At 45.8% G+C, this 24120-nt stretch overlaps 1 protein-coding gene across 2 annotated transcripts in view; it reads left to right on the top strand.

The window, feature by feature from the left end:
* Nucleotides 1–24120, top strand: part of LOC115462830 (ubiquitin-associated protein 1-like) — an 84157-nt gene that overhangs the window by 6680 nt on the left and 53357 nt on the right. For both annotated transcript variants that reach the window (XM_030192859.1, XM_030192860.1), the window contains exons 2-3: nucleotides 19839–19879; nucleotides 21352–21476. In XM_030192859.1, the coding sequence (XP_030048719.1) occupies nucleotides 19846–19879; nucleotides 21352–21476 (159 nt within the window). In that variant the 5' untranslated portion in view covers nucleotides 19839–19845. The remainder of the gene's footprint in view (nucleotides 1–19838; nucleotides 19880–21351; nucleotides 21477–24120) is intronic.

The raw sequence follows: 24120 nt of genomic DNA, 5'->3' as shown, positions 1-24120 counted from the left end.
TTAAAGTCAGAACTTCTGGCAGACAATTTTAAAGATTAATTACTATGGTATTTCCAAAGTAATTTTAGCTGGTTCTGTGTAAACTTGTATAGATTCTCCATCCGTAACTGTTTTCCTTTATTTCCGATACTACCCTTTGAATCAAGGCTGATGCTTCCTTCTCCCAGTCTTGTGCTGTTTCTTACCTGATATTCTTTGACTCACAAAGATTTAGGGCTTCTTTTTAAAAAGCTGAGCTAGCGGTTCACATATGGCAAATGAGAGGAAGCCTATAGGAATTGAATGGTCTTCCTCTCATTTGCTCAGCAGGAATTGATAGTGCAGTTTTGTAAAACAAGCCCTTAGGAGCACACCTGGGCTAATTTTTCCATCTACTTTACCAGCATGTCAGCCTAGATAGCTGCTCCACAGGTGGTTGCCTCTTTTTGGTTCGCTCATCAGCTGTGATAAGTTGTCTCCACTGTCCTCATCCTCTCACCCTCTTCCCCAGTTTTCCATCTCAATTCCTTTCCTCATCCTGTCCTTAGCAGTCTCCTCCCCCCTTCCCCAAACCTGGTTTTAAATCTTTTCTCAAACATGATGTGTGGTGCATGAACTCCTTAACTTGATACCACAAGAACAGCACAGAATTGAATGTAATTAAATGGTGCAGACTGGAGAGGAGGCTCTTCTTGAGCTGTGGAGGCAATTACAAGAGTGAGAGAACTCATGGTGCATGATATCCTGAGTGCCCCAGTACAATTTCTAGACATCCAGTGTGCAGCGGTGTCTGAAAAAGCAAACAGGATGCTAGGAATTATTGAGAGGTATGCAAAATGAGACCAGAAATTATAATGCCTCTGTATTGCTCTATGGTGTGACCTCACCTTCCGAATGTGCATCACTTTGCATTTGTGCACATTAGATTTCATCTGTCACTTGGATGCCCAGTTTTCTAAGGTCTTCCTGTAGTTTTTTCACAATCCACATGTTTTAACAACCTTGAATAGTTTTGTGTCATCTGCAAATTTAATCATCTCACTTGTTCTGATTTCCTAGCACTGGTCCCAATACAGATTCCTGCGGCACTCCTGTTCATCCTCCTCCATTGAGAGAAATGTCCATTTAACCCTACCCTCTGTTTTCTGTCCAATAACCAATTCCTAATCCACACCAGAACCTTGCCTCCTATCCCATGACTCTTTAATTTTCTCAGGAGTTTCTCATGAGGAATTGTCAAAAGCTTTCTGAAAATCTAGGTACACTACATCAACCGGCTCACCTTTATCCACAGATCTATTCAAGCCTTCAAAGAAGTGAAGCAAATTGGTGATTCAAGACTTCTCTTGGCTGAACCCATGCTGATTCCGTCCCATTAAACCATGTTATAAATCATTAATAGCAGATTGGTAATTTCATGTTTGAGTTCTTTCAGTACCCTGGGGTGTTTACCATCTGGTCTAGGTGATTTTCACTCTAACTTATTGATTTGGCTCGTTACATCTTCTGAGTTCACAGAGATTTATTGCAGTTCCTCCGCATCATCACCCTTGAAAACCATTTCCAGTACAGGTAAATCTCTTACGACTTGGCTAAAGACCGAAGCAAAGAATTCATTCAGTCTCTTTTATGGCCTTGTTGGAGAGATTGAATGTCAGACCAGTGGATTCTGGATGTTCTTACAGAAGGTTACAAGTTGAAGTTCTACCTGGTTGCTCGTCTCTTCTTGCAGACTTTTGTTGAAAGGGAACCAAGGCAGTCAATGTTGAGGCCACTGTAAGTTCCTTATTGGCACTCTGGTCCATTGTTCCAGTTCCCCAGGCAGGACAAAGCAGATACTCCATCTACTTCATTGTCCCAAAGAAGGAAGGTAGCTTTCATCCTGTCTTAGATATCAAAGGTCTAAACTGCTGCCTTTGTGTGTCTTTCTTTTGCATGGAGACACTAAGAGCAGTCATAGCCTCTGCTCAAGCAGGAGAATTTCTCACCATCCTTTATCTCAAGGAGGTGTACTTACATATACACACATGGCCGCTTCATCTTGGGTTTTTCTGTTTTGCGATTCTGGGCCATCACTTCCAGTTCAGGGCCTTGCTGTTCAGTCTCGCCATGGCTCCAAGAACATTTACCAAGGTTGACTTCAGCGCCAGGGAAGCAGAGTTCACCCTTATCTCTATGACTGTCTTATTAGTGCGTTGTCCTTTTCAGATAGCATGGTTGCAGTGGACAAAGTTTTTTTTTCTATTTTCTGCAGTCAGGTTGGGTGACCGATTTTGAGAAGAGCAGACTAACTCCATCACAGATGCTGGAGTATCTGGACATTCTATTTGAGACAACAGAGGAGAGGATCTTCCTCATAGAAGTGCAGGATATCAAAGCTGGTTCAATAGATTTCGTCATCTCAGCCAAGGCAGGCCCAGGGTCTGGGACTCTGTCCAGGTTCTGGCTCAGTGACGGCTGTGATGCAAGTGGTGCCACGGGCAAAAGCTTGTATATGGCTATTACAGGATAATAGCTCTCTTCTCAGCAGCTGGTCTCCAGTGTCACAGAAGTACGACTTTTATCTTCCTTGGATGCTGGTTTCAAGGCAGAGTATGCAGTAGTGGGTATTGGCCAGGAATTTGACAGTCAGAGCTCCCTTTCTGATAACACAATGGAAGTGGTGATAACGGATGCCAGTAAGTCGTGTTGGGGAGTGTGAGGAATATGCCCAAGATCCTTCTGTAACACTAAATGTATATTTTCTAATATATTTCCACTGTTCATGATTATTGTAAGCCACATTGAGCCTGCAAAGAGGTGGGAAAATGTGGGATATAAATGCAATAAATAAAATAAAGAAATAAATGAGGGTGAGAGGGAGAATGAAGGCACATGGAGGAATGAGGAGGCTCGAGAGGGAGGGAGACTGGGTAGAGAAAGGAATCTTTTCCTCTGGGGGATTGGAGAAAAGGAAAAGACTACAATTCCCAGCAGCCCTCGAGTAGGTCCCATGGTAGAAACAGGGACTTCAATCCCCAACAGCCCCCAGAGGAGGTCAAGAGAAGGGAGTTGGAAAAACCTGTCCCAGACAGCCAGGATGAAGGAAGGCGTTCTGAACCTGCCCAATCAAGCTAATGGAGAGCAGCTGAGCAATGGGTGTGGGGAAGAACCTATGGACTGGCAAGGGGAAGAAAAGGAGGAAGAACTAGAGCAAGAGGAGCCGATGGAGATTGCTGCTCTGACTAAACTGGAAGGAAAGGAGGTGAAACAGCAGAGGGCTGCTTGAGAGGAGAGCCTAGTAGAAGAGGGGAAAAGGTGGCTGTCCCACGAGGGGAGCTGAGAGAACCGGTTTACCACGGAAGGGTCATGCGGGTGGTGGTCAGGGTATTATGCTGTCCTGGTTGGGGAGGGACCCTTGCCACTCTCCCTAGGTTGATTTCTTTTGAAATGGAGAGAGGAGTGGTGGTTTTGGGCATAACTGCTATACATGAACTGCTGGGAGTTTGAACCTTTTCTGAACTGCTGTGTTTGGGGAATTATTGCATAACTGCTTACATGAACTGCTGGGGACTTTGAACCCTTAGAAGTAGCCTAGTGGTTAGTGCAGCGGACTTTGATCCTGGGGATCTGGGTTCGATTCTCACTGCAGCTCCTTGTGACTGTGGGCAAGTCACTTAAACCTCCATTTCCCCAGGTACAAAATAAGTACCTGTATATATGTAAACCGCTTTGAATGTAGTCGCAAAATACCACAGAAAGGCGGTATATTAAGTCTCATTTCCCTTTTTGATCTACCGTGTTTGGAGAATTACGTTGTATAACTGCTATACATGAACTGCTGGGAGTTTGAACCCTTTTTGAACTGCTGGGAGTTTGAACCCTTTTTGAACTGCTGTGTTTGGGGAATTGTTTTGCCAAACTGCTGATATGAACTGCTGGGAGTTTGAACCCTTTCTGAACTGCTGTGTTTGGGGAATTGTTTTGCCAAACTGCTGATATGAACTGCTGGGAGTTTGAACCCTTTCTGAACTGCTGTGTTTGGGGAATTGTTTTGCCAAACTGCTGATATGAACTGCTGGGAGTTTGAACCCTTTCTGAACTGCTGTGTTTGGGGAATTGTTTTGCCAAACTGCTGATATGAACTGCTGGGGAGGGTTTGAACCCTTTTTGGAGCTACCGTGTTTGGGGAATTGTTTTGCCAAACTGCTGATATGAACTGCTGGGGAGGGTTTGAACCCTTTTTGGAGCTACCGTGTTTGGAGAATTACTTTGCATACCTGCTATACATGAACTTCTGGGAGTTTGAGCCCTTTTTGAGCTTCTTTATTTGAAGAATTGCTTTGCATAACTGCTTTATATGAACTGCTGAGATTTTGGAACCTTTTGTTTTGTTTTGAATACTATGCTGTTGAACTGCTATGCTTCTTGAGAAATGCTGTGGTGGGAACTACCTTTTGGAGGAGCAGTTGACACAAAGGGATTACAATAAAGTATAATGATCTGACATTGTGGATTGCCGTGTGCTCTTTAGCAGTGGATTACAGCACACAGCTCAGCTAAAGGGCCAAGGGACTCAATAGTTGCAGATCTAGACCCCCTTTTCTGAAAGGTTGTCAGTCCATGAGCGCGCAACATTTACCAAAATGCCATTTTTGGGGTCTAATAAAATCCAAACACATAAGAATGGCTAAAAAATTCAAATCCTGTACAGTTTTTGATGCTAATTCCGATGAAATACATTTTAACATTATGGATGCAAAATCCAGTCAAACAAGTTGACTCAAAGTGTGCATCAAAATTGGTTGCGACTCATCGGAACATATTTGGACCAATATTCAGACCGCAACAACTTCCATGCAAACAAAGATATGGACTTGAAGTTTTGAACAAGCATTATGCTTGTGCTGGACATAAAACTGCCAGATTTGCAACTAACCAGCATCTATAACCGCCCTGCAGGATCTCTTCAAAGTTGTCACTGTCAGCGCAAATGGTAAAATGTACCAAAATTCAAAGCCAATTATTAAAGAGTCTGCCTGAATCAGCTTGTGAACAGTATCATCTGAAAGAGAAAATTGTGCTCTACAACACTGTTTTTGTTTTGCAATGCCACAATTAAGTAGCTGCTCAGTATTTTCTGTCTCCAGAAGGTGGATAGACATGACTTTCTGTTTTGAGTCCTTGTCCAGGGGTCTGGCTGGCGGTAAGTTACCTGGAGGGTTCCAGCAGCGCCTGAGTGCGGGTGTCGTATCTTATGGTGCCGGGTCCCTGTCATTCCGCTGCCTTGGTTGAGGTTTTCTCTGGCTGTCCTCTTCTATCCTAGAAGTCTATTTAAACAGCGCCCAAAAAATAAATCTGTAAACATTGTGCAAGCGAGGCAGTCGGCTGCTGGGCCTTGTGGAGAGACAGGACACGGTGTGCTTTTAACCCTGCATGTGTGAGATGGTGAGCACTGGCCTCTGGTGGGGCCAGAATCTGGAGCGCTCGGGGCAGACCAGTGGGTAAGTCCACTTTCCCTTTGGGTCTGCGATCTACACTTCAGCAGTAGGGAGTGTCGAAGGAAGTGACGGGAGAGGGTGGAAGGGGCTTGCGGGCTTAGCGCTGCTGGTTTCGGACAGATCCTTGATGTCTGCGCCAGAAGAAGGAGTGAAGAGCTGCTCAGCACGCTGTGTTGGGCTGCTACACAGAGCACAGGCCGGATACTGCTTATACTGTGGAGGTGGCAGCAGGGGATTCTTCTGTGGTGGAGGCAGCTCTGCGGGGACCTTTGTATTAGTTGCTGTTTCTCCAGGCGCAAGCCATGTTGCATCATCACAGGGAGATGTGGGAGCGGTGGCCATTTTGGCAGGAACAGTGTTCATTGTTGGGGGTGAGTGTGAGATGAGCCCTTCCGGCAGCAATTCTCATGGGGGGGCCTCCAGGAATGGACAGGTTCAGGGAATAACCTTTTACCTGGAGTATGTCTTGCTCCTACGTCAGGCCTACCTGTTGAAGCAGCGAGCTGGATGTGCCGGAGCCTGCTGCAATTAAGCGGACCTGGACGGATTGGCCTGGAGGCCGAAAAGTTTCAGAAAGCGTGTTTCTGAGAGAACCTTTGGAAGAGGAAGATGACCCACGGGTCCTCCGCTTGTTTCACAGGGATGAGTTGGGTTCACTCATTTCTGAGTCGGTGGTGGTGCCGGCTGCTGGGCACTCTTCGGAAGTCATGCATAGCCATAGCCTTTGGGCCTCCTCCGAGTCCTTCCTGATACATGTAAATATTCAGGACCTTATCTCGGCTGAATGGAGTATCCCCGACACGAGCCTTCTGGTGGGGAGGGCCATGGCCTGTTTGTACCCACTGGTGGCGGAGGAGAAAGACACAGTCACTGACATAATCAAGGAATCCATTTTGGAAGGCAGAGCAAGAAGACAACCCTTCCTGTAGAGGAAGGTATTGCCTTTAAGGACTTCCAGGAAAGGCAACTTGAGCAAGCCTTGAAGCAAGCCTCTGAGGTGATGGCGCTGGGTCTCCAGGCTTCGATCTACTGCTCCTTTGTGACGCGGGCCTGTCTTTACAATGGCAGCAGCGGACTGGTACAGCCTGGTCAGCTCGTATTACCCAGGTGGAAGCAGAGTTGACTTACCTAGCAGATGGGGTCTGTGACTTGGTGTCTGCGTTCGCTAAGGGCATGTCGTTGATGGTGGCCGCTCGTCATCGGCTGTGAAACTGGTTGGGAGACATGGCTTCTAAAGTGTAGTTAAGCTTCCCTTTCGGGACAAGTGGCTGTTTGGTGAGGAGTTCTGAGAAATGAAGCCATGGAGTTTGTGAAAGATGAGACTTGCTCTGGAGGTCATGTGCATGGTTTGGCACGGCAGAACTCTGGGACAGCAGGAAGTACAGGTCTGGGAGGTTGCACTTTTCGTCCAGGCATTTGTCCTTTTGGGGTGATGAGATTGGGCGAATAGGCAGGATGCTCTGTATCCTTTTGCTAAGCAGTCAGTGTTGCCAGGCCGGCTCCCTCTCCTGTTCCTATTGGGGGATGGCTCGTGACGTTTCGAGGAGAGTGGGCCAAGATTACATTGGATCAGTGGGTCCTCAACATTATCCAAGAATGGCTACAAGTTGGAATTATCCTTCCCGGTTGCTCCTGTCTTCTTATACTCCCCTTGTCGGGGGTGTGTGTGTGTGTGGGGGGGGGGGGTGTCAGAGCAGCCCTGGTTTAGAGCACTCTCAAAGTTGTTGGCTCTAACGGCCATTGTCCCTGTACTACCTCCAGAGCAGGGTTGGAGTCAGTGTCAGTATTCTGTTTACTTCGTGATGCCAAAAAAAGAGGGCTCGGTGTGTCCGGTATTGGACTTCAAAGGGGGTGAATCGATGCCTCAGTCCTTCATTTTCAGGTGTAGACCCTATGATCGATCATCGTGCCCATTCACTTGGGGGAGTATCTGACCGTGCTCGATCTCAAGGAGGCATATCTACATATTTCCATCTGGACTCATCAGCAGTTCCTGCGCTTTGCAATCTTGGTCAATTCAAGGCCATGCTGTTTGGCTTGACCACAGCACCACACACCTTTTCCAAGGTCCTATTCTTGGTGGTGGTGGTGGTTCTGCGTCGGCAGGGGGTTCGGTTTCACCTGTATCTAGACAATGGTCTGATCAGAGCATCGTCCTACTAGGACTGAGCTAAGGGTCTGGGTGTATAGGCTGCAGTTCAACTGTATTCTCTATCTTCACCTACTGGTCTATGAACATGACTATCCCACTCATCCTGAAATAGTGCGAAGAACTAATGGAAAGAAAATCATTACCAGGTAAGACCTAATTTCTCCTTTCATTACGTATCTTCCCATTATTCCAGGACGAGTGGGATGTCCCCAAGCAACCCCTACTCCGGGTGGGAATTTGGTCCTGCTACTCACAGAACCACAGCACCAAAGGCAGTGTGTCTCCACACCAACACATCCACCCAATAGTGTCTTATGAAGGTATGCAACGTAGCCCATGTCGGCGCAACAAACAAGTCGCATGTTGGGTATTAGGAAGGTATGGAAAACAGGTGCGAGGCTGTTATAATGCCGTTATATCGCTCCATAGTGCGACCGCACCTTGAGTATTGTGTTCAATTCTGGTCGCCGCATCTCAAGAAAGATATAGTGAAATTGGAAAAGGTGTAGCGAAGGGCGACGAAAATGATAGCGGGGATGTCGGGACGACTTCCCTATGAAGAAAGACTAAGGAGGCTAGGGCTTTTCAGCTTGGAGAAGAGACGGTATATAAAATAATGAGTGGAGTGGAACAGGTGGATGTGAAGCGTCTGTTCACGCTTTCCAAAAATACTAGGACAAGGGGACATGCGATGAAACTACAGTGTAGTAAATTTAAAACAAATCGGAGAAAAGTTTTCTTCACCCAACGCGTAATTGAACTCGAATTCGTTGCCGGAGAACGTGGTGAAGGCGGTTAGCTTGGCAGAGTTTAAAAGGGGGTTAGACGGTTTCCTAAACATAGTAACATAGTAAATGACTGTAGAAAAAGACCTGGAAGTCTCTGAGCCAATCACAGCGTTTTTAGCTCAGCTAAACGCATTGTGATTGGCTCAGGGACTTCCAGGTCTCTCAGCTGAGTGAAGCACTGCCAAAAAAGACGTTTTTATTATTGCGGGGGGAATGACGGCCAAAATGGATGGTTTTTTTGGATGGGGGGCGGCGGGGAGGTTGGGGCTGCAGGAAGCTGTAATTTCAGTGCGGGTGGATGGGGAAGCGGCAGCGATCTCGGATGTCCTTGGCATGCGCAGAGCAGCCAGCATAATGCTTGCACGCTCAACTGGCCGACTGTTTAACAACGGAATAGAGAATGCAAGTGAGCTACAACGATTTGCATTCCTATTCCTTGTTGCATGCCCGTTCCTTACCGATTCGCTAAGGGAATCGGTAAGGAAAGGGCTTTAATGAGTCTTTAGTGCATCTTGCCCTAAATGAAGTTCCTGGCAGTGGTAGCATATGAGAAATGTATTTATTAGAATTTAATAAATTGCTAGAACTAACTAGCAGACCTGAGCAGTGTACATAAAATGTGTGAAGTTTAGGTAAGGATATAAATGTCAGGAGCTCATTTGCATATATTAGCTAACTTTTTTTTGCAGTTTTGTGGGTTAGTGCCCTTTTATGTTTATAATTGGACAGTAAAAAATTATTTCTTATTTTTGTTAGCTTGCAAGATTGAACTGACTGCTACTTGGTTTGCATGCTTATAGATTAAGAGAATGTAATGTTAGATCAGAATCTGAAAGTTCATCTGATTACCTTAGTTTCCTTCCTGTTGCAAAACAGAGGAAAAACATACTGTAACTGAGAATCCTCTGTGCTAATCTCCGTTGAAAATGAAGGTTGCTATATAAAGGGCACAGAGCCTACCCATTTTTTTTGTTTTGGGTCTGTTTGGGTTCCTCTTTCCCCCATGCATCACTTTTCACTTGTTCACATTGAACGTCATCTACCATTTGGATGCGCAGCCTTCCAGTCTCGTAAGGTCCTCTTCTATTTTTTCACTATCTTCTTACGATTTAACAACTTTGAATAACTTTGTGTTGTCAGCAAATGTAATTACTTCACTAGTTCTATCTCTAGATCATTTATAAATATGTTAAAAAGCAGCGGTTCCAGCATAGACCCCCGGAAGAACCCCCAGTATCTACCCTTCTCCATTGAGAATACTGACCATTTAACTCAACTCTCTGTATTCTGTCTGTTAACCATCTACAGTAGAACACTACCTCCTATCCCATGTCTCTCCAATTTCCTCTGGAATCTTTCATGAGGTCCTTTATCAAATGCCTTTTGAAAATTCAGATACACAGTATTGACCGGTTAGAGTTTGTCCTTTTTAGTACTGAAACAACAAGTGTCATCTAGATCTAAATGAGCCTTTTTCCAAGAGATGTGCGTATATGGTATTAACATCCTTCTAATATTCCTTGAGTACTTGATGTGACTAGGACGATGTCAGGAGGCTTAGTCAGAATGACATATATTTGAGTGTGGTTTGGATATGAATTAAGTTAATTTGCTTGTATTTTTCAATTTAAAACCCTGACCTGATTTTCAGGACCTAGTTGAACTTTTCCTGTTTCTAAATATTTTATTTAATAAATTTGATTGCTTTCCCAGCTTTACTGTCTAGTGTACAACATCGAAACGATGTGCATGTTTATGATGGCCTTTTAAAAATTTGTTTACTAGAAATGTATCTTTAAAGTCATATTTCCAAAGGTAGAAGAAACCCTTAGTAACTGACCCCTGTAATGCAGGGGTAGAAGTGTCCTGGTCATTTTTGGATAACGAAAATTTATTGCTGCCAGCTGCTTGACATCTCCTATCCAGCACACTGGGGAGAATGTGGTGCTGTAATGAGAGCCTTGTTGAAGTTGGGTTTGAGAGGAGATGCTGATAGGGTGCCACTGGATAAAGTATGTGTCCATGTGGCTTCTGCTAGATTGCCACTTTTCCGTTAACAGAGGTGGAAGAAGCTGTAGATATGGGAAAGGGGACTTGATATGCCGCCTTTCTGAGGTTTTTGCAACTACATTCAAAGCGGTTTTACATATATTCAGGTACTTTATTTTGTACCAGGGGCAATGGAGGAGGGTTAAGTGACTTGCCCAGAGTCACAAGGAGCTGCAGTGGGAATCAAACTCAGTTCCCCAGGATCAAAGTCCACTGCACTAACCACTAGGCTACAAATGCAAAGTGGAGGAAGTAAGAAATGTTGGAGGTTGTTGGATTTTTACTTACTTTGTAAGCCATTATGCTTGTTTTGGAAGAGGTTATCTGTTTAGAGAATACTTTAAAGAAATGGTCTTTTTTAATCCCAGATGAGATGCCACCACACTGTTTTATTTCTTTTGACTTCAGAAATTGTAGCCTGGTGGTGTCTTCTGTTTATTGCGTACTTGCTGTTTCAAATGTAGCAAAGCCAGTAAACGAAGTAAAATTCTATAGGATTAAATGTACTGTTGAATTTAGGATTTTGTGTTACATGCTTAGGGTGGTTCTGTGTCTTTTCACCGAGACTGCTGGTGAATATGAAGTGTTAACGCAGTCCCAGGGGACTCTATCAGAGTTATGTTACAACAGTGGACAAAGCAGGAGTAAACCTGTTGGATGAATCTCTTCATAAAGGTGGTTAATAAATCCCAATAAATGATAATAATAACCTCCATACCATCTCAGTCTACTCTTTAAATTATCATTCCTGGCAATTCATATCCTCTGAATTCTTGTATTATGTTTTTATATGTTTTAAAATGTATTTAAAAGCTGGCACCACCTGCTCTGGCTGTATCCTGGATAAGGGAGTGAGTGCACATAGGGTTTCAGTGATAGGCTCTGTTTCTTAGTCCTGGGTGGGACTCTGCAATCAGAGCTTAGGCAGATATGGTGTGAAGCTGTGAGTCATTATGCAGAACCCTGTTTTGCTATTGCAGTTGAATAGATTGTGACAGATTAGCATACTTAAGTTTGCATTAATAAAAATGCATAGGTTTTTTCCTTTAAAAAAGCCAGCCCTTTTATTAATTTAATATAATTATTTCTTTCATATCTTCATGTTTCTTTCACTTTTTATTTTTCCCATTTTTTCCCTAGACAGTCCATTTTTTTTTGTTACATTTGTACCCGCGCTTTCCCACTCATGGCAGGCTCAATGCGGCTTACATGGGGCAATGGCGTATTAAGTGACTTGGCCTGTGCCTGAAGTGGGAATCGAACTCAGTTCCCCAGGACCAAAGTCCACCACCCTAACCACTAGGCCACTCTTCCATATTTATTACAGCTTCCTTCCTTTTTTAAAGCTAGTAGTTCTCTCAGGCCAAGATGCACTAAAAAAAACGTTAAAGCCCTTCCCTTACCGATTCCCTTAGCGAATCGGTAAGGAACGGGCATGCATCAAGGAATAGGAATGCAAATTAGCTGCTCGTTGTAGCTCACTTGCATTCTCTATTCCATCGTTAAACAGTCGGCCAGTCGGCCGGTCGAGCATGCGCAGAGCAGCCAAGCATTATGCTGGCTGCTCTGCGCATGCCAAGGACGTCCTAGAAAAAAAGACGAGCTGTGCTTATGGACGTCCTTTACTATATAGAAAAAAAGACGAGCTGTGCCTATGGATGTCCTTTATGGACGTCCTTCACTATATATATATCTATATATATAAAACTTACCCTCAACGTTCTATTGTCTGGCGACACTGAAGCCAAGGTTCGTAAGTTCGAAGCTCTGAAGCCACGAAAAACAGTCTCGGGGCCCCGCCCTCGCGTCAAACGTTATGACGTTCAGGGCGGAGCAATTCACTCACATCGACGGCGGCCAGGGCGGCGCAATGGCGTCACTAACAACGAAGGTGCGTTGGGTGGAGGGGCCAGAGGAAAGCCTTGCTAGCGCCCATTTCATTGGCTCCAGAAACAGGCCTTTTTTTACTAGTGTATATATATATATAATATGACAAGCTGTGACCTTCTGGTGGAGCCGGGGAAGAAAATTGCCACTGCGGAGTGAGATTCGTCTGACCCCGAGCGAGGCCCCCGAACCCACGGGCGCCAAACCACGTCCTGGACGATCAGATAGCCGGTGACGCGGGCGGAACGAACATCGCACGCCCAGCGGGAGAGGAGAAAGCGGCGGGACCGGAGAGCAGCAGCCCGCGATCCAAAATGGCGGCTAGAGCAGGAGACCGTGGAGCGGGGCGAAGAGAGACCTGAAACGGGACGTGCTGAGAGTGGTTAGAGTTGGTGGCATACCTGAAAGACGGGGAGTCGAGCAAGCTGTGTGGGAAGAGTAGCAGAGACCAGCAGACGGCGAGACAGACGGGCGTTGTTCTCCCCCCCCCCCCCCCCCACATGGAACGAAGTCGGTAGTGGAGAAAACGGAGGAAGCCAGCAGAGGACATCAGAAAGAGAGCTGGAGCACTAGATTGGGGAAAGGTGGAGGTGAGAGGGCAAGGACACCCCCCACGGAAGAGTGCAGCAGTCTGAGGGGCCAGAAACTAAATGAGCAGCACCAGCACAACGGGGAGAGGCTGGAGGGAGCCAGAATAAGGTGCTGGAAAAGAGCTGAGGAAGCACAACTTGGAGGACACAGCAGAGTGGAGTTGAATGCTGGATTCAGGGAGTGAGAGTGTCATGGTTCCTTCACAGAAGAGAGTTGGGAAAACCCATTGTTTGAGTACAAGGGAACTCCTGGATGGGATATAGCCCAAAAGTATCTCTCTAAGGAGTGAGAAGGACAACGGCTGACTTTAATTAACTTCAAGAGACGTTTGAGGAAACAACGCAGAAGAAAGGTGGGGGACAGAAGATGCCGCCGAAGAAGAGCTTGGAAAAATTTCGGTATGTGGCAGATCAGGCGGGAAAGATGAAACAGGAGGTGGCGGGAGCCAACCAGGACATGGAGAAGATGAGTGTGATCCCCTTAGACTCAGAGGAAGAGCCCGTCAGAGACGTGAATGAGAGCAACGACGAGATCACTAAAGCAGATGTTGTAGGCTGGTTTAAAGAATTGAAATCAGAACTGGAAGGGGTTCGAAAGGAGATCCAGAGCTCGCTTCGAGAGATCCGGACGGAGGTAGGAGACCTGGGCACACGAGTAGCGGGAGTGGAAGAGAAGATGGAAACAGTCCAGGCTGCGGAACGAAAAAGAAAAGCGGAGGCCCATGTAGTGCCAACAGAAATTCAGCAGTTGGAAGACCTGGAAAACAGATCCAGACGCAACAACTTAAGATTCAAAGGGATCCCAGAGCTGGACATTTTCTATAATTGTGAGGTGGTGATTAAAGAACTGTGTCAATACATCTTGAATTCGGAGGGGGAAGAAGGGCAGCGAGAGATCTGCTTGCAACGAGTGCATAGAAGCGCTGGCCCCCAATGGGAATTGATGCAGAGGGATGTCATAGCCTGTTTTTGGGATTTTCCCACCAAAGAGCGGATACTAGGAAAAGCAAAACAACAGAAGTGATCCATTGGAAAAATTACAAAATTGGAGTATACCAAGACTTGGCGGGAGCAACTCTACAGAAAAGAAGAGCAATGGGAGCAGTGACGAGCTACATGAGAGCTAAAGGGATTCGATATTGGTGGCTCTTTCCTTTTGCAATATGGCTAACAGTGGCTGGGAAAGTCCCGGAAAGTGAAGACACCTACGGAAGCATGGGAGGCGCTGAGGTCGTTGGGCTGTGAGGGACTCCCAGCCCGGGAGCAACAACCACCGGAAGAGACAGAGCCAAGAGCAGACTCGGCATGGCAGATGGTGGCAACCAGAGGAAAGATAGGAGCGCCTCCTGATGATCTAAACGAGTTGGAGCATTGCTCAGTTTGTCATGAACAATGATTAAGGTTGAAGTGGGGAGGGACGTAGAACTAGGGAGAGGGGTGCTCTCAAGGGACAAGAGGGGGAGTGGGTAACGCCATTAACAGAATAATGGGGAGGAGGGTGTAGAGTAATACAGGGGGGTGGAAGCTCGGGGTGATTGGGGGCCTGGGGGGGGGGGTCAGAACGGAGCCTCCTTTCAGACCAACGGAAGCAGTAAAGTCGGGTATGAGGGGGGGGGAGGAAGGGATAGAGATGGGGAGGGAACTAGTACAGGGAAGGAAGGGGATAACTCAGGGAGGGGGGGGGGAGAAGGATTCAAGGTGGGCTCCTGGAATGTGAATGGACTCAATAACCCGGGGAAAAGAATGAGGGTGATGAAAGAACTAGGCTGCGGTGGGAAGTGATATGCCTGCATGAGACGCACAGAGATGGACATTTGTTACGTAGTAGGGCTTACAAGGAGGTGGTGACACACCAAGGGCAGGAGGGAAGAAAGTGGGGGGAGTTGCTTACTGCTTAGGCAGACATGTGGTATGATTATCAAAATAATTTCAAGGATACAACAGAGAGAGTGTGTGGCCCTATGGGGGGTGATACAGGGAAAGGAGGTAACACTGATCAACATATATGCCCCTAATACAGGGCAGGGCGGGTTTTTTCAGACACTATGGGAAGAGCTTCAAGGGTTTGTAGGAGGACAGGTGATTGTGGGAGGAGATCTCAACATAGCCCCAGATGCAAGATTAGACCACTCGGGAGGAGGGGGCTACCAGTCGGGTCTAGGGAGAAAGGCACTTCGTAAATTTTTGAACCATATGGAGCTGGTGGACAGTTGGAGGATGGTACAGGGTACACAAAGGGGATACACCTTCTACTCCCATGCAGCGAACTCATATACTAGGATAGATGGGCTGTGGGTACATCGCAACTGGGCACCGATGATAATGGAGATGGAAATAGAACCAGTTCAAATTTTGGACCACGCACTGGTGTGGATTAGATTATAGGGATGGAACGGTAGGAAGAGGATCACCACTTGGAAACTTAATGAGTCTCTCTTGGGGGAGGAGCAGGTGAGGGAGGAGGTTCAGGCTAGCATACAGGAATACTGGAGAATTAATGATACTGGGGAAGTTGGGGATGGGATATTATAGGATGCAATGAAGGCAGTGGTAAGGGGAATATTGATTAAATGGGGAGCTAGGAAAAAAAAAGAGAGGGGACAGGCGATTGATAACTTTGCGGCAGATTAAACAATTGGAAAGTACCCATCAGAGAAACCCATCTCCACGAGTATGGTCAGAACTCAAAAAGATCAGGGGGGAACTGGAAAAGGTGCAGATGGTAGAGGTGGAATATATGAGAACGCGATTACAGCAGCAATTTTATGAATATGCAAATAAATCCAGCACCATGTTAGCAAGATGCCTGAGGGCGAAAAGGGTAAAGTCAAGGATACAGAAAATTAGAGATAGTAAAGGGGGTTGGGTGTACATAGACTCTGACATAGAGAAGGGATTTTTAAGCCAGATAGTATAGATCGATATTTGGATCAGATACCCCTGCAGACACTGAGTGCAGAGGAGAGCCAAAGGATGGGTGAACCAATAGGACTGGGGGAAATACAGGGGGTCATTAAAAAACTTCCCAATGGCAAGGCCCCCGGGATGGATGGGTTCACGGCACAGTTTTTTTTCTATATCAATCGTTTTTATTGATGGCTTAATACAAATGGAAAGTATAAATAACAGCCAATACACTACATAGTACCACAATGAGCTCCAAGAAACAATTAGCAGATTCAATTTCGCCAAAACCATCATAACAGTATTTTCCCCAGATTTCTCCCCCCCCCAGCCATGATACTGAGGCAATTCCTAGCTTGGTTCTACCAACTGTATAGAGCTCTCCCACCCTAAGGCACACTATCTCCTGCAGCAGTGCGCCCGTACTTGAACAGCCCACCGGGTGTCTGTGTTCTTATGACCCCCAGCGGGCCTGTAAATGTTTCTATCACATCCAGGCCACTACGCAATTCACCACCTTACTCCTGTAGGGCAGTAATACACTTGCGAAGAACATCCATTCAGACTATCCAGGAGTATCAGACCCCCCCTCAAGTGGGTTAAGCCCCATCCTGCTTGCCAATCTAGGTACCATTCATTCGATAAATGCTACAACACCGTCTCCCCAGCCTCTACGTCTATTAGAGGCCCAAATGACAGACCCCAGAAGCTGTATATGTAGCTTTTCCACACCCCACCCAGGCAGCCTCTCATTCCCTTTGAGCCAGTATAACATATCATAAACTGTTAGACGAACAAGCAACTACTGCTTAATACTTGCTCTAGTACCTATCCATTTACTACGAACCATGCCCAGGCTCCTCCCCCCCACCCCTCCCCTCCCCACCCCCCGGGTTTTCCATGGCCAACCACTCAAGCATTCAGAACTCTGCTACGCGCTGCTGGGGTTAATGAATCCCAGAAAGGTGATCACCTCTGGCAATAAGCATCTCCCTTGGACGAGGCCAGGTCACCCACCCCTCCGCGTTCCAGTGCGCACAAAGCAATCATCCGGATCTCCAATGCTGATAGGTTGGGGGCTCTGCCACTATCCATTGGTGGAGGATAACCTTTTTACCCATGAGAACCACACGCTTCAAAAAGGTTTCAACCCCACCACCCCTGGTACCGACAGCTTAAACTGATCAAATAGTTGGGACGCGGTGTGGGGTCCAGCGCACTCCCCACAGCTCCGACACATGCCTAGACAACCCGTCTCCAGAATTCCAGAACTCTCGGGCATGTCCAAACATGTGCCCCAGATCCGCTGGGGATGTGCGCACACTTGGCACAGGCATCATCCTCTCGCATTGCTGCCCTCATCGCCCTGTGCGGGTAAAAGTACATTCTCATGACAAACTTATACAAGGTTTCTCTCAGCAACACGTTCTCTGTCACCCTGGGAATGTTCAGTGTATAAATCTTTAACTGTTCTCCTCGAAGGCCCAGGGATAATTCATTGTTCCACTAAGTCGCCAATTTATAATCTACCTCCCCTAGTTTCACGGCACGATTTTATAAACATTTAGAGAGTCTGGTTAGTCCGATGTTGTTGAGGGTGGGTAATGGGGTCTTGGCAGGAGGAGAGCTCCCGGGTTCCATGATGGAAGCAGGGGTGACGGTCTTACCCAAACCTGGGAAAGACCTGATGGTGTGTGGGTCCTATAGACCCATTTGCTTATTGAATGTGGGCGTGAAAATCATTGCGAAAGTGTTGGCTAACAGATTGGGAAGGCTGTTGCCTAAATTAATAAACACAGACCAATCAGGTTTTATACCAGGGAGACAAGTGGGGGACAACATTAGGAGAACATTACACCTGCTATGGGAGGCCCCCAAAAACAAATTCGGGAATAGACATACTATCGATGGATGCGGAAAAGGCATTCGATAGGGTTAATTGGGGGTTCCTATGGGTGGTGTCCCATAGAATGGGATTAGGAGGGAATTTTAGTCTATGGGTGGAGGCATTGTATAGGAACCCGAGAGCATGCTTAAACATCAATGGGGGATACTCTCCATTCTTCCCGATAGAGGAACCAGACAGGGTTGCCTGCTGTCCCCACTCCTCTTTGCACTCTATATGGAACCGTTAGCAGCGAGGATTCGAGAACATCCTGGGGTAGGGGGATAGAGAACACCGTATAGCTCTATTTGCAGATGACATGCTGCTTTATGTAAAAGATCCTGGCGAAACACTATCAGTAATTCAGGGGATATTTGAGGAGTACAAGAAATATTTAGGGTTCAAGATAAATATGGACAAAAGTGAGATAATGGGAATATCCTTAAGCGAGGAAGAGGAGGCAGACGTGAGAGATAGATGTGAATTTAAATGGGCACCCCCAAAAATTCGATACCTAGGGATACAGCTACCGGGGGATCTAGATAAGGTATTTCAACTAAATTATGGCCATCTACAAGAACAGATAAGAAATGATATGTTGAGATAGAAAAGCAAGTGGTTGTCCTGGTGTGGGAGGATGGCAGTGATCAAAATGAATGTGCTGCCGCGCATATTTCTCTTTTAGACACTCCCGATGGCAGTGCCGAAGCAGTTCATTAAAAGATTAGAGTTATATAATTTTATATGGGGAAATAAGAAGCCGCAGTTGGCACAGAGCGTATTGTGGGGGGGGGGGGGGGGGGAGAGCGGTTCCAAATTTGAGGTGGTACTATTGGGGATCTCAGGTGAAGATGATTTTAGATTGGGAACGGGGAACAGAGAAACCCTCAGTCCAAGTGGAGCAATCATATTGGCCACAAAGGAGCTTGAAGTCCTTGTTGTGGACTTCAGAGAGCTTAGGGAGAGGGCTAAGAGGGGATTGTAGTCCATATCTTTGGCATTTATTGGAAGTATGGGGAGAGATGAGGAGACGTTGGGGGCTGTTGGAAGGAGTGTCATCATTGGCCCCCCTCAGATGGGAACCAAAGTTTAGAGCGGGCAGAGAAAACGCTACATTTATCAGATGGGAAAAGAAGGGAGTGGGGAGATTCAGGAATGTGCTGCATGGGAGAGGGATGTGGACTTTTGAGGAGTTGAAGGCCAGGTATGGGTTCCCTGAGGGAGACCGATTTGCATACATACAAGTAACACATTTTATGGGGAAGCAGGGCTGGAGGGGAGGAATGCCCCGAGAAAGGGAAAGCTTAGAAAATCTGTGGATATTATTGGGGAAAGTTTCAAAATCCATTTCGGTGTTATACCGGTTCTTTCAAGGGGATGAAGAAAGGGCATACTCATTTAAGGGAGCATGGGAAAGGGATCTGCAATGCCATTTTACAGCACAGGAATGGGAACGTATATGTGGGGAAGTACAGAATGCCTCGGTTTGTGTATTAATACAGGAAAATGCATATAAGGTACTCACGAGGTGGTACTACACACCAGAAAGGCTGAAAATGTTCAGTTAAGTATGGAGGGACTACATTTTTTTTTTTTTTTTAGTCCAGTACAGTTGCAGTCCTTTTTGGATATGAAATGATCTCAAGCGGTGAAGATTCAAGTGCAAGTTGGATAATGGTGTTATAGGGGTGAATTAGACTCATGTTTAGCGTTACTTTTAATTTTTTTTTTTTTTTAACTTCTTATGGATTCTCCTAAATATTTTCTCACTCCCCCTCAGCCTTTTGAGGTCTAAGAAGGATTTAAAGGGTTTTTCCCCAACTTTATTTTTTCTTTGTACTCCCAAGAGTATTTGTTTCTTTTGCTTTAGAATGTTCTCTAAGGAGTATCTATACCTATAATTGTTTAATCCGTGTTGCTGGAACAAATGGTTACTTGTTACTATTTTGTAAAGGAAAAATAAAATATAATAAAGTATGTGCTGTAGTAAACCAGCCACCATTGGAGAGATGAACTCGAGTGTTTTCACTCATTAAGACAGTGCATGTATAATGTTCTGTATGTGTGGTTTTTTTTTAGGTTTTGAAAGATTTTTTTGAATATTTCTCTTTAAATCTTTTTCAGGTTCTAAATGGCGACTAGGAAGTTGGCATCAGATTTTCATGGTAGGTGAGATGGGATGTTAAACAATGACTCAATGGGTGGAAATGTACCAGCCTCCCCATATTCTTGTCGTAATATCCGTTTCTTTTTGGAATGATGTTTTCTTCCTGATTGGGTTTTTAGCTGAGTCAGAGCCAGTCTCTTTTGGTTTGACATAAGCCTTACTTACTCCTGCTTTGGGGCACCTTGTCCTTCTCCATTTTTTTTAAATACTGTCTCCTTATGGAAACCAGCTTTCATAATGTACCTCCTCTAGTTGAGGACTGTCATGTACACCCTGAATCGGGCAACCTGTCAATGTTGATTGATGGCTTTTTCTGTGCTTCTCTGGAGTCTATGAACATTGCTTCTTTAGCATCCCCATCTCTGGTGGTCCCTGGAACAGGAAGCTATTGGGCCAGCCCCCCGAGGAACATCATTTTAAATAATAAATTTTGGATTTACATAGCCCCTAGTATTTTCAGTTTCAGCTATAGTACTTCTGGAAGACCTTAAAGCAGCAATACAAGATGGCTAGTGATGAGAAGTAATGAGCTACTACTGAAAAGGTGTGAGCAAATCCAAATAATAGTTTGAGATACAGTGATATAGTGAGATTACCTAGACAGCTTCAGGTTACAAAGGAATTCAACTCATGGGTTGTTGAACAGAAAATAACTGGGGTGCTGTATGAAATGTGATATTCTGGGATAGAATCCATAAAAGGGGTGGGGACTCTGCACCTATAACGGTGATATAATTGAGGCCTCTAAGAAATCCTGGAGTAAGCACAGGTTCCTTAGTGCAAAGAAATTGACAAATTGGTTGTGGTCTTTGGCCTTATACTAGGAAACAATGGGCTGACTAGATGGGTCTTAGAGTCCTTATCTGCCATCAGATTATGTTGTTGATTTCTGTTTGCTGCCCTAAGTCATGCATTTAGATTTGGGTACCAGTGTCTGTGAGAATTTATATCCTGCCCCCTTTCCTGCCTTTTACACAAAAAGTAGCGCATATGAGTTTATCTTGTTGGGCAGACTGGATGGACCCTGCAGGTCTTTTTCTGCCGTCATCTACTATGCTATGTTATGTTAAGTCTTCCAACTTTGATCTGCTATCCTTTAGAAGGACTGCTCATCCAGTACTGGGAAGTTGTTTAGCCCAAAGACAAGAGGGGTATCTTGCAAAGCCCTTGGCACCATTTGTTTGCAGGACCTGTCACAATAGCTGCAGCCATCCCCCCTCCCCCTCTCAAGCTCTGACTAAACCTGTAAGATGGAGGATCTGAGCATGAATCTCCTGTACCTAGTGTGCATAGTGCTACAGCATAAATTGTAAAGCTGGACTGATGCTATTCACTCATAGGTTCAAATTATTCCTCTTGGCAGACAAACAGAATTGCTAGTGCATGCTTTGAGTACGTACTATGATGTGTGATCCAGGTATGTTGCAGAGCCCTTCAGTTTTCATTATGCATTCTTGTTATTGATTTTAGGGCCTTTCAGTTACCTAGACGATGTCCCTTTCAAAATAGGAGACAAATTCAAGACCCCAACCAAAGTTGGTTTACCTATTGGATTCTGTGTGCCCGATCTTTCCCAGCTTGTCAGAGAAGTGCAGGTAAATGTTACTTTTTTCTTTATGGTAATGATTGATATGGACACTAAATATGGAATTTCTATGTTCTAAGAATATGTATTTTTATCTTCTGTTCCTAACTCCTTCCCCAAAACATTGTACTAATACTTTTTCTGGTCCACGTGGCTTATCTTCATGGTGTTTTGATATAAATGAAATTTTATTTTGGCTCTGGCAGTTTCCTGCTTTTTGGGCTTCTGTTGCAGTTGTCATTGAGTCATTATTCACAACTACATGGAGTTTTATTCTAGTTTTTAATGCTTATCCTGTGTAACCCAGTCATCACAGTAGAAATCTTTTGACTGGGGCTGTATACGATAGCTTTTTGCAAAACCTGGTATGGGTGTACACTCTGGCGATAGCTGGGAATCTTCTGCAGCATCCTGAGAATTGAAAGCTGGGCTTGGGAATTGAACCTAGATCTCAAAGGAACTAATCAGTTTTCCTGATTGCAGAAAGGATCTAGTAAGCCTAAATGTATCTCTGACTGACTGATGGTTGTCTACTCTGCAGTTAAAAATCTCTAATGACAAATGCTTCACCATCTTGGTCTCTAACTTCTTCTAGTACTGGAAATTAGTGAGTGAATAATTACACTCTTTCTGTGTATTACAACATTTCCCATTCCCATGGAGATGGAGAGACTACCAGATTACAAGACTTATATAATGTTTCTTCCATAGCATCCCCCAGATCAATCCAGAGACAAATGGGTTATGTCTGCCTACCAGCAGGTGCAGATAAAGAGAACACCAGAGCTCTGCTATGTAGGACCCTGTGCAGCAGCTTCCATTTCAGTATTCTCTGTAGCTGGTGGAAGGACATTTCCTGTGCTAGCTCCTGCCCTTCCCTGGGTCGGTGAGTGGAGTTTGAGGGTGCCTGGTGGGCTATTTCCCTCCCTACCTCCCCTGCTGCTCTTTGTGCTGAGCTGCCTGCTGGGGTTTTGGATCTCTTGCCTCCTTGCATTGAAAAATACCAAAATAAAACCCGCGGTTAATAGCGGTTTCCCCTTACAGGCACAGCTTGTTTCTGTGGGAGTCGGCAGGGTTACAGCACCTGATTGTGTTTTGAGCTGTTTCTCTAGGATCCTCTGGACTGTGAGTAATCTGATGGCGAGCAGCGTCATGAGTCTGTGGCGCATATGCTCGCTCTTCCCTGGTTCAGGCATTGTTGGATGCGCCATCGTCCCCATCGCAGCCTGGTTGGGGTTGATTTTGGTGGGCTCTGCTGACATGCACTTGTCGTGCTGGTCCGCTGCAGCCATTTTGGATGTGCTGCCATGTCTAGAAGGCTCTTCAATATTTTATTTTGTTACTTTGGAAAAATATTTTTTAAAACATATTTTGTTTTATTCATTGTATTATTTATACTTGTTGTAGCACCTTGTCATATTTTATTGTTGTTTAGACTCCTGATGCAGGCTACCAGCCGAAACAACATGGTACTGTGTCGAGTCTTCACCAATAAATTGTCTACAATCGACTGAAGTCTCATTTGTCTCTGGTTAGCCTGGTCAGTTCCCCACTTTTGTTTTTGCTGCTGTTTTCCCCTGGGATCTTGGTGTTCCTCTGCCTCGGTGGACTCTCACCAAAGAGGTGCGGCCTCTCCATCTGCCTGAGCTGCGGCAAGAGCTCTGAGGTCTTTTACAGAGAGACTGCGAGGGGGGGGGGGAGTGCAGCCAGTTTTAGCCAGCTAGGTGCCCTGCGCCACCGACCTCAGGCTCAGGTAGGTCCTTTAGGTTGAGCTCTTTGTGGGTCCAAAAGAGCTAATGACTGGCGCCTCCAGTTGTGGAACCCATTCCTTTAGAGGAGCAAGGCCTGGGCCGTTATTCCATTCATTTAATAGTCCCCAAGAAGGAAGGCTCCTTTCAGCTCATCCTGGATTTCGAGGAAGTGAATGCTTTTTTTCAGGTACAACACTTCCACATGGGAACCCTTTGGTCGATGATCTCATTTCAGTCAGGCAAGTTCCTGACCACCTTGGTCCTTAGGAAAGACTAGCTGCACGTTCTCATTGTGCATCATCACAAGTATTTCCACTTCTGTGTTTTTGGGTGCAGTTTCCAGTTTCGAGCTTTGCTCTTTGGGCTTGCCACAGCCCCCACCCCTTGCACCTTTTCCACAGTGGTGGTGGCAGCCCATCTCCGGTGTCTGGGCATTTGGGTGCATCCTCTAGACAATTAGCTGATTCGGGCTGACTCTGAGTTAGAGGCCAGGGGAGCAACTTCTCAGGTTATATCCCTCCTGGGGGAACTTGGTTGGGTGGTGAATTGTTTGAAGAGTTGTTTGCACCTTTCCCAGGTTGTGGATTATCTGGGAATTGGCTTCAACACCGTTCTGGGGATGGTTTTCCTCCTGGAGGATTGGGCAGCAAAGCTGCAGGCGCTGTGAGCTGCTGATTCCCAAGATTTGGAACTACCTGCCACTCTTGAGCTGCATGGCAGCAACACTAGAGGTGCTGGAGCTGAGCACATATGTGGCTACTGCAGTTGACTCTCTTGTCCAGATGGGCCCCAAATTCACAGGATTTTGAGCAGCCCTTCTCTTGGCCAAAGCGAGAGCCAGTCTGGTTTGGTAGGGCTTACCAGCCTGTAGTTTCCAGCTTCTCTGTCATTGCTTTTGTGAAG

Source organism: Microcaecilia unicolor, chromosome 2 (assembly GCF_901765095.1).
Source record: "Microcaecilia unicolor chromosome 2, aMicUni1.1, whole genome shotgun sequence".
Lineage (NCBI taxonomy): Eukaryota > Metazoa > Chordata > Amphibia > Gymnophiona > Siphonopidae > Microcaecilia > Microcaecilia unicolor.
This window is presented reverse-complemented; position numbering and strand designations above follow the sequence as displayed.